Genomic DNA, 16,446 nt, shown 5'->3' with positions numbered 1-16,446 from the left:
CCGAAGAGCTGGACCTGCTAATCAGATGGCTAGGACCACAATCCACAGAGCGTGTCAAGAGACTCAGGTCTGTACATATCAGTAATCCAATGGCTGGTCTCATGGCTGCATGGGAAAGACTAGAGAAAAACTTTGGCAGTCCAGAAGCCATAGAGGATGCACTGTTCAAGCGATTACAGAGTTTTCCAAAGATATCAAGCAAAGACAGTTCAAAGTTCCTAGAGCTCAGTGACTTGCTGTTAGAGCTCCAGCTGGCCAAGGCAGACACCCACCTACCTGGCCTCAGCTACCTGGACACTGCTCGTGGAGTAAATCCCATTATCTCCAAGCTACCGTACAATGTACAAGAAAAGTGGACTACACTAGGGTCAAAATACAAGAAAGACCATCAAGTGTCATTTCCTCCATTCTCCTACTTCTGTGAGTTTATAAAAGACGTGGCAGAGCGTAAGAACGACCCAAGCTTTTCCTACGAAGAATCCAGTGGCCCAGCTTCACCTCCTTCTAAATACGTCAGCGCACGCTCGAATGACAGAAACCGCAGGGGTCCAGTGTCAGTGAAGAAGACGGATATTCTTCCCTTACCAACATCAGCCCCAGGCAACAGTAACAAGGGTGAAAAGATAGAGAACCCAAATCGTGAATGTCCCATCCACAAGAAGCCACATCCCTTAAAAAAGTGCATCGGCTTCAGGAAGAAACCGCTCGAAGAACGCAAGGAGCTTCTAAAGAAGTTCGGGGTATGCTACAGATGTTGTTCTTCTACTGAACACCTTGCTAAAGACTGTAAAATTACAATTAAGTGCATGGAGTGTGACAGTGAGGACCACGTACAAGCACTCCACCCATTCCGTCCTGACTCTACACTTACTCCTTCCCTCACCATGAGCCATGGCGGGGAGGACGCAGCTCAAACTGCAAGCCATACCACAATATCTTCTTCATGCACAGAAGTCTGCGGAGAAGACCTCTGGGACAAGTCCTGTGCGAAGATTTGCCTGGTGAACGTGTATCCCAACGGTCACCCAGAGAAAGCCGTGAAGGTGTATGTCCTTCTGGATGATCAGAGCAACCGATCACTTGCAAGGTCAGAACTCTTTGATATGTTTAACTTAAAGGGAAATGCTTACCCTTACACCTTAGGTACCTGCAGTGGTGTTACAGAGGTTTCTGGGAGAAGGGCCAGTGGCCTTACAGCGACATCTCTCGAGAACACCGTCGAGATACCGTTACCTACACTGGTCGAGTGCAACCAGATTCCATCCAATCGAGAAGAGATCCCAACGCCAGAGGCTGCTCTTCATCATCAACATCTCAAGAGGATAGCAAACAAGATACCAGCCCTCAACAACAAAGCAAATATTCTGATTCTGCTTGGCAGAGACATTCTCCGGCTGCACAAGGTACGTCAGCAAATTAACGGACCACACGATGCACCATTTGCCCAACGCTTAGATCTAGGCTGGGTAATCGTAGGCAATGTTTGCCTACATAAGATGAAGAGACCTAACAACATCTCCTCTTACAAAACACACATCTTGTCAAATGGTCGCAGCACCCATTTCCAACCATGCCCACATCACTACTGGGTGAAAGAGAAAGTGAGCAACACCAAGTGGCAACAGGAATCCTTCAACAACATGAACACGCACCAGCCCAGGGATGAAAACCTCGGGTCATCAGTGTTCGACTCTACAAGTAGTGACAACAAGTTGGCACCCACAAGGGAAGATAAAGAATTCATAAATGTTATGGATAAAGAATTTGCTCAAGATGACTCCAACAGTTGGGTAGCTCCTTTACCCTTTCGTTTCCCAAGAGTGAGGTTGCCGAACAACCTGCAACAAGCTACTGCAAGGTTCTCATCCTTAAAGAGTACCCTAAAGAGGAAACCAGAGATGGAGAAGCATTTCATTGACTTTATGCAGAACATCTTTGACAGAGATCATGCCGAACCTGCGCCACCACTGAGGGAGGGAGAAGAATGTTGGCATCTTCCATCCTTTGGTGTCTATCACCCTCACAAGCCTAATCAGATCAGAGTGGTGTTTGACTCCAGTGCTCAGTTTGAAGGCCTCTCTCTCAATAACCTGCTCCTAACTGGGCCCAACCTGAACAACAGCCTCCTTGGAGTATTGATCCGCTTCAGACAAGAACCTGTCGCCATAATGGCCGACATTCAGCAGATGTTTCATTGCTTCATTGTGAAAGAAGACAACAGAAACTATCTTAGGTTCCTATGGCACAAAGACAATAATGTCAACAATCAGGTCATAGACTACCGGATGAAGGTCCATGTCTTCGGCAATAGTCCCTCACCTGCTGTGGCGATCTATGGTCTGAGACGGACAGCCCAGGAAGGTGAGAGAGAGTACGGATCCGATGCTCGGCAATTTGTAGAGAAGAACTTCTACGTGGACGATGGGCTCAAGTCCTTGCCCACAAGTGAAGATGCAATCGACCTACTCTCCAGGACACAGGAAATGCTATCCACATCAAACCTCAGACTCCACAAGATTATCTCTAACAGTCAAGAGGTAATGAACGCGTTTCCATCTGAAGACCATGCCACAAACCTAAAAGACCTCGACTTGGGTTCTGATGTTCCTGCAACACAGCGCAGCCTTGGTCTACTGTGGGATATCAAACGGGACACCTTCACCTTCCAAGTGTCAGCCATAATAAATGCTAGACCTTTGGTTCCAGTATCATCCGACCCCGATGCTCCAACGATCCTTACTCCAGCTACACTTCTTACACAGAAGACTGGAGCTGCTACAGTTCCGCCTGGGAATTTCGATAACAAGGACATTTACAAACGTCAGTGGAGGCAAGTACAACATCCGGCTAACGTGTTTTGGCATCGCTGGAAGACTAAATATTTGCACTTGCTTCAAAACCGTCACAAATGGCAGACGCCCAGTCCCACTCTCCCAGAAGGAGACCTCGTTCTCTTAATGGACAAAGAGGCTCATCGCAATGACTGGCCAATGGGACTTATCGCCAAGGTCCTACCAAGTGAGGACGGAAAGACTCGTAAGGTAGAAGTTAAGGTGACAAAAGGGGGCTCTACCCGAATATTCTTCCGCCCGGTCACTGAACTCGTGCTGCTTCTACGAAAGGAGGACATCACATGAACTGAACATGCTCCTGGACGTTGCTCACGGCGGGGAGCATTCCTCCTCGTCTCCCAGTTTATTGAATATTGACATTTTCCATTGGATTGAACTGTTAACATTCCCATTGGATTCTGGGTTGGTGGAAGAGTTGGCATGTTTGCGGCTTCCCCAATCTGAAGATGGGTTTAATATATTTGGACTTATCTTTTGGTTTGATCTACAGGTCGACAACAACGAGTTTGGACTTTAAAATCTTAGATGTTTATTATTGCATGCATGTTTTCTTTCCTCTTGTTTTTCATTTTCAGCTTCGAACGACTTCGAAGAATTACGGACATCGTGAAATCCAAGGACTTCAGACGGGGAGTGTCATGTCTCACGACTTGAGAAATCATTTAATATTTGCATTGCTTGTGTTCGTTCCTTCTTTCTAGGCAGAAGTTTGCCTTTCCCTGTATTTTGTCCCAACTCTCTCACTGTAGTCTTGTGATGTATGTTTGTTCACGCCCTTATTCTCCATTTTGTCATCATTCCTCCATCTGTATGCATCCTACTACATGTCCTCTGTTGAATATTCCTTTTTACCTGCTACTTTCATCATAATACAAGAATTTCAGTTAAAGCAACCCTCTTTTCCTGGAGTCTTCTTACATGAGATCGTGGCTGAGTTAAGCTGTCTGATTAATCGGTATGAACGTGAGTACAGGTGAATACGGAAGCGCCTAAAAAGAAGGGTCTATCCAGGCACCACTACGTTCTACATATCCATGAGTCAGAATATGGTGCATACTGTAAAGCTTGATGGAGGAGGGATAAAGGTAGGCGGCTGCCTTTTAAGGTTGCGGCTAGCCTATGAACTCCAGTGTATGGTAATAGAAAGTTATAGCACACACAGTAATCTTACACAATTGTAGTTTCCAATTGTGTAACAACATTTGAGGGAAGGCTCTGTCCTTTTTTGGAATGCACAAAACTAAGTTTGTAAGGATTTGTTTAAGTAAGTTTATTGTTGAGGAACATGTGTAGCCTGAACAGAACATTATTGAATAGTGATGTAATGAAACACTGATTGCTCTCAACATCTTGTAAAAAAAAACAGTGTTTGATCTCATATAGACACAAATCAAAATCTCCCGGAAAGCCTTTCCAGAAGATTGGAGGCTGTTGTAGCAGCAAAAGGGGCCCAACACCATATTATGCTCATCAGACTTGTATCTCTATAATAATCTAGTGTCAGCATACTCTTGCCTTTATAGGGCCTCAGAACTAAACCAGTAGTAGGTGAAATGCAAGCTTTTTGGTGCTACGATTTTAACAGTGAAGACAGCAATTGATGTTGTAAAACGAGTGCTGTCAGACGGGTCGACAATAATCAATAATGGAAACCTTTCCATTTCTGAAAAAAACAAGGCTCAGCAGGAAAGAAACCTTGAAAATGCAATAAGCGATTTCTGCCTATTTAGGACAGTAAAGCAGAGTTGTGTTATACTTTCAACCACCCATAAAGTAAACTATTAAGTAGTTTCAAACACTGCTGTTAACATAACACTTTATTTCATCAACCTACAAACATATATTAGAAAATGTAATAATAACAATTGTACTGAGTTATTCAGATACCTTACTTATAGTGATACTTTCACATCAGAAACATTTTTTACCTGCAGATAGAGGGAGAAAATGACATTTTATTTTCCCTGCAGCCACATACCTCGGTCATCAGGGCGGTGCAAGGAGCTGTTACAGTCACCACTCACTTTAAGGGAAGTGTGCTCTTATCACTCCCTAACTTTTGATTGACAGCCAGCTCTGAACATATACATGCAGCTGAGCAGGCTGACAGTCAAGATCCAGGGGGAGTAGTTACAGCACAATCACCTTATAGTTAGTAGTGACTGTTACTACTTCCTACACTGCCCTGATGACTGGAAGTGAGCTGCTGCAGGAAGAATAAAACTTCATTTTCTTCTTATATCTGCAGGTAAATAGCATTTTTTGCAGGCGACAGGTTCCCTTAAACCTACTGATGACATTCAACTAACCTTGCTTGTTGGCAGACGTTACAAATCCAGGCCTTCTCTTTCTTTTGGTAAGAGCTGCAGTTTTTGCAGACGTTGAACTTGCAATCCAGACACTGCCGCTTGGAGTTGATCAGAAATGTGAAGGGGGAGCAGCATCGAATACAACAGTGTTCATTAAACTTCTGATGCTTTGACAAAATGGAACACTTATTGCCCTCTTCATCCAACTTCTGCTTAAGTTCACTAAGGAGTGGAAATAAAACAGCTTTTAAAAGTATTGCACAGAATTTGAAGGATTTTATTATGTTATAATAAGAATCATACACTACGTAAAGAGTCCAAAATCATTAACAGTCCTAAATTTTACTCTTAATCTAACATGTTTACAAGAAATCTAATGATATCTCAAATGTGCATTTGATTGCGTTGTGTACGTTTATCCCTTAAGTTGGTCATACACACCCTATTCACATTTACAGGGGTAGTCTGGCTCTAGGCTTCAAGTCTGCAGTCACTTGTGAATCCTCATATCGAGTGCACTGTTTGTTGTAAGGATTCTCTGGTGCCGATGCTGAAAGGGACCGGCGTGTTAACACAAGTATGTGATTTGCATACATGCTGTCATGACCCGGGACCAGGGGCTCCTTCTCTGTCCCTAACACTAGGGGGCGCCCTAGTTCACCCTACTTCCTGGGATACTTCTGAAGGTGAAGATGCCGGGGCCTCCACTCTTGCCTTATCCTCTGAGTTAGCCTTCCATCTCTTCTTTTCCCCTACCCAGGAAAGAGGGGCGCTACTGTGCACCGTAGTACACCAGCCCGAAAAACAATGCAACACAAGCAAGGGTTAACAGAAAACTCCAGGCATACAAAATATTCACTCACATATAACAGAGGAATGCATCTAGGCATGGAGGTTGGGGAATAAACCAAAAAAGAGAAGGATAGGAAATTGCCACACATACAAGCCAAGCAACTGATAACTCCTCCAACTCTCATATGAACTCCTCTCCCTCCATTAGCCATGCATCAAATGCTAGCTCTGATGAGGATTTATCTAATATATAAAGCTGAATGTGTGTATGTGTGTATGTATGTATGTATGTATGTATGTGTGTATGTCCGGGATTGGCATCTGCAGCGTTGCAGCTACAGCCACAAAATGTTTTGAGGCGAAATTTTAACCCCGCGCATTCCAATTCACCAAACAATTTTGCCCCTATCTACATAATAGGGAAAAAGTGAAAGGAAAAGTGTTGGAGGCGTCGCAGCTACAGCCACAAAATTTTGCACAGTCACACATCTGGACCCTGAGAGCGTCATAAGCTATGTTGTGAGGTGAAATTTTAACCCCTCACTTTCCAATTCACCAAACAATTTTGCCCCTATCTACATAATGGGGAAAAAGTGAAAGGAAAAGTGTTGGAGGCAAATTGACAGCTGCCAGATGTGAACAAGGGAGACTTAACCCCTCTGTGACCTTAGACATACTATCCCGTCGAGGTGCCCTGGGCTTATCTGACCCTGGACGGGATAGTACGTCATAGCCGATCGGCCGCGCTCACGGGGGGAGCGCGGCCGATCGCGGCCGGGTGTCAGCTGCTTATCGCAGCTGACATCCGGCACTATGTGCCAGGAGCGGTCACCGACCGCTCCCGGCACATTAACCCCCGGCACACCGCGATCAAACATGATCGCGATGTGCCGGCAGTGCAGGGAAGCACCGCGCAGGGAGGGGGCTCCCTGCGGGCTTCCCTGAGCCCCCCGCAGCAACGCGATGTGATCGCGTTGCTGCGAGGGTCTCACCTCCCTCCCTGCTCCCTCCAGCTCCGGATCCAAGATGGCCGCGGATCCGGGTCCTGCAGGGAGGGAGGTGGCTTCACAGAGCCTGCTCAGAGCAGGCACTGTGAAGGCTGCAGCGCTGCATGTCAGATCAGTGATCTGACAGAGTGCTGTGCAAACTGTCAGATCACTGATCTGTGATGTCCCCCCCTGGGACAAAGTAAAAGAGTAAAAAAAAAAAATTTTCCAAATGTGTAAAAAAAAATAAAAAAAAATATTCCAAAATAATGAAAAAAAAAAAATATTATTCCCATAAATACATTTCTTCATCTAAATAAAAAAAAACCCAATAAAAGTACACATATTTAGTATCGCCGCGTCCGTAACGACCCGACCTATAAAACTGTCCCACTAGTTAACCCCTTCAGTAAACACCGTAAGGAAAAAAAAAAAAAAAACGAGGCAAAAAACAACGCTTTATTATCATACCACCGAACAAAAAGTGGAATAACACGTGATCAAAAGGACAGATATAAATAACCATGGTACCGCTGAAAGCATCATATTGTCCCGCAAAAAACGAGCCACCATACAGCATCATCAGCAAAAAAATAAAAAAGTTATAGTCCTGAGAATAAAGCGATGCAAAAATAATTATTTTTTCTGTAAAATAGATTTTATCGTATAAAAGCGCCAAACCATAAAAAAATGATATAAATGAGGTATCGCTGTAATCGTACTGACCCGAAGAATAAAACTGATTTATCAATTTTACCAAACGCGGAACGGTATAAACGCCTCCACCAATAGAAATTCATGAATAGCTGGTTTTTGGTCATTCTTCCTCACAAAAATCGGAATAAAAAGCGATCAAAAAATGTCACGTGCCCGAAAATGTTTTCAGTAAAAACGGCAACTCGTCCCGCAAAAAACAAGACCTCACATGACTCTGTGGACCAAAATATGGAAAAATTATAGCTCTCAAAATGTGGTATTGCAAAAAATATTTTTTGCAATAAAAAGCGTCTTTCAGTGTGTGACGGCTGCCAATCATAAAAATCCGCTAAAAAACTCGCTATAGAAGTAAATCAAACCCCCCTTCATCACCCCCTTAGTTAGGGAAAAATAAAAAAAAATGTATTTATTTCCATTTTCCCATTAGGGCTAGGGTTAGGGCTAGGGTTAGGGCTAGGGTTAGGGTTAGGGCTAGGGTTAGGGCTAGGGTTAGGGTTAGGGCTAGGGTTAGGGCTAGGGTTAGGGCTAGGGTTAGGGCTAGGGTTAGGGCTAGGGCTAGGGCTAGGGTTAGGGTTAGGGCTAGGGTTAGGGTTAGGGCTAGGGTTAGGGCTAGGGTTAGGGCTAGGGTTAGGGCTAGGATTAGGGCTAGGGTTAGGGTTAGGGCTAGGGTTAGGGTTGGGGCTACAGTTAGGGTTGGGGCTAAAGTTAGGATTAGGGTTTAGATTACATTTACAGTTGGGAATAGGGTTGGGATTAGGGTTAGGGGTGTGTCAGGGTTAGAGGTGTGGTTAGGGTTACCATTGGAATTAGGGTTAGGGGTGTGTTTAGATTAGGGTTTCAGTTATAATTGGGGGGTTTCCACTGTTTCGGCACATCAGGGGCTCTCCAAACATGACATGGCGTCCCATCTCAATTCCAGCCAATTCTGCGTTGAAAAAGTAAAACAGTGCTCCTTCCCTTCCGAGCTCTCCCGTGTGCCCAAACAGGGGTTTACCCTCACATATGGGGTATCAGCGTACTCAGGACAAATTGGACAACAACTTTTGTGGACCAATTTCTCCTGTTACCCTTGGGAAAATACAAAACTGGGGGCTAAAAATAATTTTTGTGGGAAAACAAAAAGATTTTTTATTTTCACGGCTCTGCGTTATAAACTGTAGTGAAACACTTGGGGGTTCAAAGTTCTCACAACACATCTAGATAAGTTCATTGAGGGGTCTAGTTTCCAATATGGGGTCACTTGTGGGGGGTTTCTACTGTTTAGGTACATAAGGGGCTCTGCAAACGCAATGTGACGCCTGCAGACCAATCCATCTAAGTCTGCATTCCAAATGATGCTCCTTCCCTTCCGAGCCCTCCCATGCGCCCAAACGGTGGTTCCCCCCCACATATCAGGTATCAGCGTACTCAGGACAAATTGGACAACAACATTTAGGGTCCAATTTCTCCTGCTAACCTTGGAAAAATACAAAACTGGGGGCTAAAATATAATTTTTGTGGAAAAAAAATATTTTTTATTTGCACGGCTCTGCGTTATAAACTGTAGTGAAATACTTGGGGGTTCAAAGCTCTCACAACACATCAAGATGAGATCCTTAGGGGGTCTACTTTCCAAAATGGTGTCACTTGTGGGGGGTTTCTACGGTTTAGGTACATTAGGGGCTCTGCAAACGCAATGTGACGCCTGCAGACCATTCCATCTAAGTCTGCATTCCAAATGGCGCTCCTTCCCTTCCGAGCCCTCCCATGCGCCCAAACGGTGGTTCCCCCTCACATATGGGGTATCAGCGTACTCAGGACAAATTGGACAACAACTTTTGGGGTCAAATTTCTCCTGTTACCCTAGGGAAAATACAAAACTGGGGGCTAAAAAATAATTTTTGTGGGAAAAAAATTTTGTTTTATTTTTATGGCTCTGCATTATAAACTTCTGTGAAGCCCTTGGTGGGTCAAAGTGCTCACCACACATCCAGATAAGTTCCTTAGGGGGTCTACTTTCCAAAATGATGTCACTTGTGGGGGGTTTCAATGTTTAGGCACATCAGTGGCTCTCCAAACGCAACATGGCGTCCCATCTCAATTCCTGTCAATTTTGCATTGAAAAGTCAAACGGCGCTCCTTCCCTTCCGAGCTCTCCCATGCGCCCAAACAGTGGTTTACTGCCACATATGGGGTATCAGCGTACTCAGGACAAATTGGACAACAACTTTTGAGGTCCAATTTCTTCTCTTACCCTTGGAAAAATAAAAAATTGGGGGCAAAAATATAATTTTTGTGAAAAAATATGATTTTTTATTTTTACGGTTCTGCATTATAAACTTCTGTGAAGCACTTGGTGGGTCAAAGTGCTCACCACACATCCAGATAAGTTCCTTAGGGGGTCTACTTTCCAAAATGGTGTCACTTGTGGGGGGTTTCAATGTTTAGGCACATCAGTGGCTCTCCAAACGCAACATGGCGTCCCATCTCAATTCCTGTCAATTTTGCATTGAAAAGTCAAACAGCGCTCCTTCCCTTCCGAGCTCTCCCATGCGCCCAAACAGTGGTTTACTGCCACATATGGGGTATCAGCGTACTCAGGACAAATTGGACAACAACTTTTGAGGTCCATTTTCTCCTGTTACCCTTGGTAAAATAAAACAAATTGGAGCTGAAGTAAATTTTTTGTGTAAAAAAGTTAAATGTTCATTTTTATTTAAACATTCCAAAAATTCCTATTAAACACCTGAAGGGTTAATAAACTTCTTGAATGTGGTTTTGAGCACCTTGAGGGGTGCAGTTTTTAGAATGGTGTCACACTTGGGCATTTTCTATCATATAGACCCCTCAAAAGGACTTCAAATGAGACGTGGTCGCCAAAAAAAAATGGTGTTGTAAAAATGAGAAATTGCTGGTCAACTTTTAACCCTTATAACTCCCTAACAAAAAAAAAATTTGGTTCCAAAATTATGCTGATGTAAAGGAGACATGTGGGAAATGTTACTTATTAAGTATTTTGTGTGACATATCTCTGTGATTTAATTGCATAAAAATTCAAAGTTTGAAAATTGCGAAATTTTCAAAATTTTCGCCAAATTTCCGTTTTTTTCACAATTAAACGCAGGTACTATCAAAGAAATTTTACCACTATCATGAAGTACAATATGTCACGAGAAAACAATGTCAGAATCACCAGGATCCGTTGAAGCGTTTCGGAGTTATAACCTCATAAAGGGACAGTGGTCAGAATTGTAAAAATTGGCCTGGTCATTGACGTGCAAACCACCCTTGGGGGTAAAGGGGTTAAAGAGTGAGAGCGATGGCGCCAAAGAGTATATACCGTACAGTTGCCAAGGTGGGGCCCCGACATGGGATACTCACCACACATGGGGATCTGAACACACACACAAAAGGCGCCACAAACTACCATGTGCTTGAACACATATACCACCCTCAGCACACATTTCACCACACAAACACCAACCACACCAACCTCGCAACATAAAAGTCGAAACACAAAAGTCGCCGCTCAAAACTTGCCATGCGCAAAACTCACCACATGTGCAAAACTCACCTCATGGAAAACTCGCCACACGCAAAACTTGCACACGCGGAAAAATTGCCACATGCACAAAAGTTGCTACACATGCAAAAGTTGCCTCACACAAAACTTGCACATACTCAAAACGCACCACATATAAAACTCGCCACGCGCAATACTCGCCATGCGCAAAACTTGCTGCACACAACTTGCTACACTAACCTGTCACATGCAACTCGACACACAAAAAGTTGCTACACGCATGTCACCACAGAAAACTCATCTCACAAAAGTCGCTACATGCATGTCGCCACATGCAACTCAACACACACAACTTGACACATGAAACTCGCCCTAAAACACACATAAGTCTGGTATTATCCTTCAAAAATAAAAATCTGATTAATAAGCAGACAAACTACAAGAGCAACAAATGTACCATATAGGAAATACGGCAAGTGTCAGTCACATGACCTGTCTATCATATGTATGTGTGAGCTAATATATACTGCCAGGGGGAGGGCTTCCTGTTGGCTGGGGATTTATCAGGCTGCCAATTTAGCTTACAAATACTGAGGTAAAAATACTGACCAAATAACGTGTGAATGATACAGGAGATGACACACATATATACTATATACAGGAGGAGATGACACACAGGAATATACTATATACAGGAGATATGACACACAGGTATATACGATATACAGGAGGAGATGACACACAGGTATATACTATATACAGGAGGAGATGACACACAGGTATATACTATATACAGGAGCAGATGACGCACAGATATATACTATATACAGGACCAGATGACACACAGGTATATACTATATACAGGAGGAGATGGCACACAGGTATATACCATATACAGGAGGAGATGACACACAGGTATATACTATAAACAGGAGATATGACACACAGGTATATACTATATACAGGAGATGACACACAGGTATATATTATATACAGGAGGAGATGACACACAGGCATATACTATATACAGGAGCAATGACACACAGGTATATACTATATACAGGAGCAGATGAGACACATGTATATACTATATACAGGAGGAGATGACTTACAGGTATATACTATATACAGGAGGAGATGACATACAGGTATATACTATATACAGGAGGAGATGACATACAGGTATATACGATATACAGGAGGAGATGACACACAGGTATATACTATATACAGGAGGAGATGACACACAGGTTTATACTATATAGAGGGGGAGATGACTTACAAGTATACACTATATACAGGAGGAGATGACACACAGGTATATACTATATACAGGAGCAGATGACAGGTATATACTATATACAGGAGGAGATGACACATGTATATACTATATACAGGAGATGACATACAGGTATATAGTATATACAGAAGAGATGACATACAGGTATATAATATATACAGGAGGAGATGACACATAGGTATATACAATATACAGGAGGAGATGACATACATCAGGTATATACTATTTACAGGGGAGATGACATACAGGTATATACTATATACAAGAGAAGACATACAGGTGTATACTATATATGAGGGAGATGACAAACATGTATATACTGAGGTGAAAATGAGGGGTGTGAAGTGAAAATGAAAAGGTGTGAGTGCAAAATGAGAGGAGTGAGGGAAAATAGTGGAGTGATCGGAAAATGACAGATGTGAGGTCGAAATGACAAGTGTTAGGGGGGATTGAGAGGAGTGAGGGGGAAAATAAGAGGAGGGAGGGGGAAAATGAGAGGTGTAAGGGAGAAAATGAGAGGTGTAAGGGAGAAAATGAGAGGCATGATGAGAAAATAAGAGACGTGAGGTGCTATAACTAACCACAGATATTTACTATGCCCAGGCAACGCCGGGCTCTTCAGCTAGTAACATTATAAAGGGGAAAGGAGTGGCTAACCTAGCTCAGCTGGGAGCACAGGGATTTCCAACATGGCTGATTAACTCCTGTTCTGCCTAAAGGAAAAAACACATTTAAAATGAAGGAGAAGTGCTCTTTCTCAGCGTTGGAGTAGGAGCAATCAGATGCTGCAGTCTTCTGGCTACATACTGTTGCGGTAACCCCGTGACACATGCTGTGACAAACTGACTAGGTGAGACAAGTCTAGTCAAAATAGTATACTTGCAATCTCATGATCACTGACTCCTGGTGCAGGCATCGGAGAATCATCATAGCGTGCAGTTCACGCAATGTGAGGATTTACAAGTCTGCAGGCACTCAGAGTAACTGCAGACTTGTAGAAAAAGGTCGGAAAAGCCTTTTAAATAGCTAATCTGTTGTCATTTGAGAGTTTGATGAAGCAAGTATATTAATAGCAAACACTATTAGTAGTTGCAGAAGTTGCTTTTGTGCTACAAAAAAGATTAATTAAACACAAAATGGGGAAGGATACAAAGATATAGCACAAAATAACAATTACATAATCATATAAGTACTATACACGTGAAAAGGGAAGGGAAATTAAAAGGAAGACCATTGCCATGAAGAAGTATACTTGAACTGGTACCATATTTAACCATGTTTAAGTTGATGGTACATTCACATGAATTCCAGGACCCAATGTTTTACAGCAGGACTTTTCGAACAGTACTGAGCTGCCTCTGCCAGCTTGCCATCCCAGTGCCATATCTTCATTGTAAAAGCATTGCTCTTGTACTGGATCTTTTAACGTGATGTAAAAGAAAATATGATTCATCAGAACAAGCTACTCTCTTCCACTGCTCTATGGTCTACTTCTCATATTTACAGTATGTGCCTATCAATGAACCTTTAGAGCCCAGATTTACTGCTTGTTCTTGTTTGGTCAACTTTTGGTAGGTACTAAAAAAATGCATACTGGAAATATCCTAAACTCCTTATATTTTAGAAAGGCGCAGACCCAGTAGTTTATCCATCACAACTTCCTGTCAAATACTGTATATCACACCCCTTAACAAGTGGCAAAATAATCAATGTTTTTCACTTCTCCTGTCATTGGATTTAAATTGTTTTTCTGGTTTAGCAAAAAACCTGTCCAGTGGCTGCAGTCTTTTTCGAAAGTTCAAACAGAGCTTTACAGGTTAAACAACAACCACAAGACCGATTTCATCAACCAAGGTATCATTTTAATCAGTACAACAGCGCAAACTTGACAGTGTCTTCAGTTTACTAAGCAAAATCCTGCTGATAGGTTCGCTTTAAGTTTTATAAAGATAATAATTTTTCTTTCCAATGACCTCATGGATGGTATTATGTTTCAGGGCTCCTTGGATCAATGAAATCCATCTCAAACACTTGTGATAATTAATTTGCCACATGAGCTTAATTTAAAAAAAACTACTTAAGAATGAGGCTGCACATTATTAAGCAGGCCACAGGTGTCAAGCAATAAGGGAAAGAAAAGGGATCTCTCTGCTGTTGAAAAGTGTCATATAATTCAATGCCTTGGACAAGGTATGAAAACATTAGATATTTTATGAAAACGTAAGATAAATCATTGTACTGTAAACAAATTTGTGGTTGATACAAAGCACGGACGGGTCTGTGCAGATATAGGCATAATGAGAAAGGTTTCTGCTGGATAAATTCATCTCATTAAGAAAGCAGCTGCTAAAACACCTGTCACGTAATTAATTGGGACTGTGGGTGCCTACCTGATCCCTTGAACAAGGGAGCGCCCTAGTCTATCCCTGTACCCCAAACTACCCCAGAAGGTGGAGACACCGAGGTCATGTACCTTGCTATGATCCTATCTTACATCTTATCTGTTCTCTCCCCCAACAAGGGAGGGTAGAGGCTGAATTGTTTTGGGATTACACAAACCAAAATGACAGGGATGAAAGAAAACTACAATCATACACATATACTCACAAAACAACAGAGTAGAACACAGGGGAGGGATAGATAGCACAAACCAAATAGGAGAGGATGAGGATAACCATGCAAATCAACTCCACACAGAAATCTCCTGAACAAATCTCCAGTCACCTACTCCAAACTCCTCCAACACCTAACCAGTAGGGTTGAGCGACTTTTACTTTTTTAGGGTCGAGTCGGGTTTCGCGAAACCCGACTATCTCAAAAGTCGAGTCGAGTGAAATCGGCCGATTATGGCGAAAAGTCGGGGATCGTCTGAAACACGAAACCCAATGCAAAGTCAATGGGAAATCTTTTTTTTTCTCTCTCTCTCTCTCTCTCTCTCTCTCCCCTCCGTCCCTGAACAGAAAAGCTGGTGTTACACATTGCAAATCGCTACAGCGCACAAGCGACAAGATGGCGATAGGCGTCCATGCCCCTAAGACCTATGTCATCACTCTGCCCACGCTCCTTCAATGGCTGAAAAAATGGCACCAAATGCATCATACGAAACGCGACTTTGGCGCGAAGATCGCCGACCGCATGGCCGATCCCACACTAGGATCGGGTCGGGTTTCATGAAACCCGACTTTGCCAAAAGTCGGCGACTTTTGAATTTGTCCGATCCGTTTCGCTCAAGCCTACTAACCAGTAAGTAGGAACTATCACTGACAATTCCCAAGTGCCAGTGGTGAGCATATTTACCAGAGTGGAGTGACCAAAACAGAACAGGTGAGGCAATTCAGGATGGAGAGCTCAAGAAGAATAACTAAACAGATTAACCCTTGCAATGACAGAGCAAGGGAAACCTACATTGTTTAATAGGATAATGAAACAGTTCTAATCAGTGCAGAATTTTGTGTGACAAGATGCTGTGATCTTTGAGCCCTTCTCTGTTGCAGTATCCCCATGACAATACCATTGCAAAGCAGAAAACAGGTATTTTAAGCTGCTGGTGTCTCTGGAGTCCCACAAACCTCAAGTATCATCCAGTAGCTTGCAGTTGTGCATAAACCAATTATTACACCACCTCAAATCTCACAAGCAGATGGATGGAGTAGCGGATGGTTGGTGGATGGCCACCATGTCCCAACAAGGTTCCAACGTTGCAAGGAGGTGGCGGAGTCATGATTTGGGTGGGAAGCATGAGGAGAAAGCTGATAGGCCTCTTTAGAGTCCCTGAAGGTGGGAAAATAACCTCAGGAAAATATATAGAGTTTCTGACTGACCACTTTCTTCCATGGTACAAAAAGAACTGTAAAATCTATAGCAATGCAGCATCTCAAGTTGCAAAGAATACCTCTGAGTCATTGGCTGCTATGGGCATGAAAGGAGAAAATTGATGATGTACCCACCCACCATCCTTCCCTGACCTCAACCCTATTAATAACCTTTG

General features: G+C 43.0%; 1 protein-coding gene across 2 annotated transcripts in view; it reads right to left on the bottom strand.

Moving 5' to 3' along the window:
- The window catches only part of MYRIP (myosin VIIA and Rab interacting protein), an 897,248-nt gene that overhangs the window by 478,990 nt on the left and 401,812 nt on the right, over positions 1 to 16,446 (bottom strand). For both annotated transcript variants that reach the window (XM_069730111.1, XM_069730110.1), the window contains exon 3: positions 5,162 to 5,383. In XM_069730111.1, coding sequence (XP_069586212.1) covers positions 5,162 to 5,383 — 222 coding nt within the window. The remainder of the gene's footprint in view (positions 1 to 5,161; positions 5,384 to 16,446) is intronic.

Source organism: Ranitomeya imitator, chromosome 6, assembly GCF_032444005.1.
Source record: "Ranitomeya imitator isolate aRanImi1 chromosome 6, aRanImi1.pri, whole genome shotgun sequence".
In the NCBI taxonomy this organism is placed as follows: domain Eukaryota; kingdom Metazoa; phylum Chordata; class Amphibia; order Anura; family Dendrobatidae; genus Ranitomeya; species Ranitomeya imitator.
This window is presented reverse-complemented; position numbering and strand designations above follow the sequence as displayed.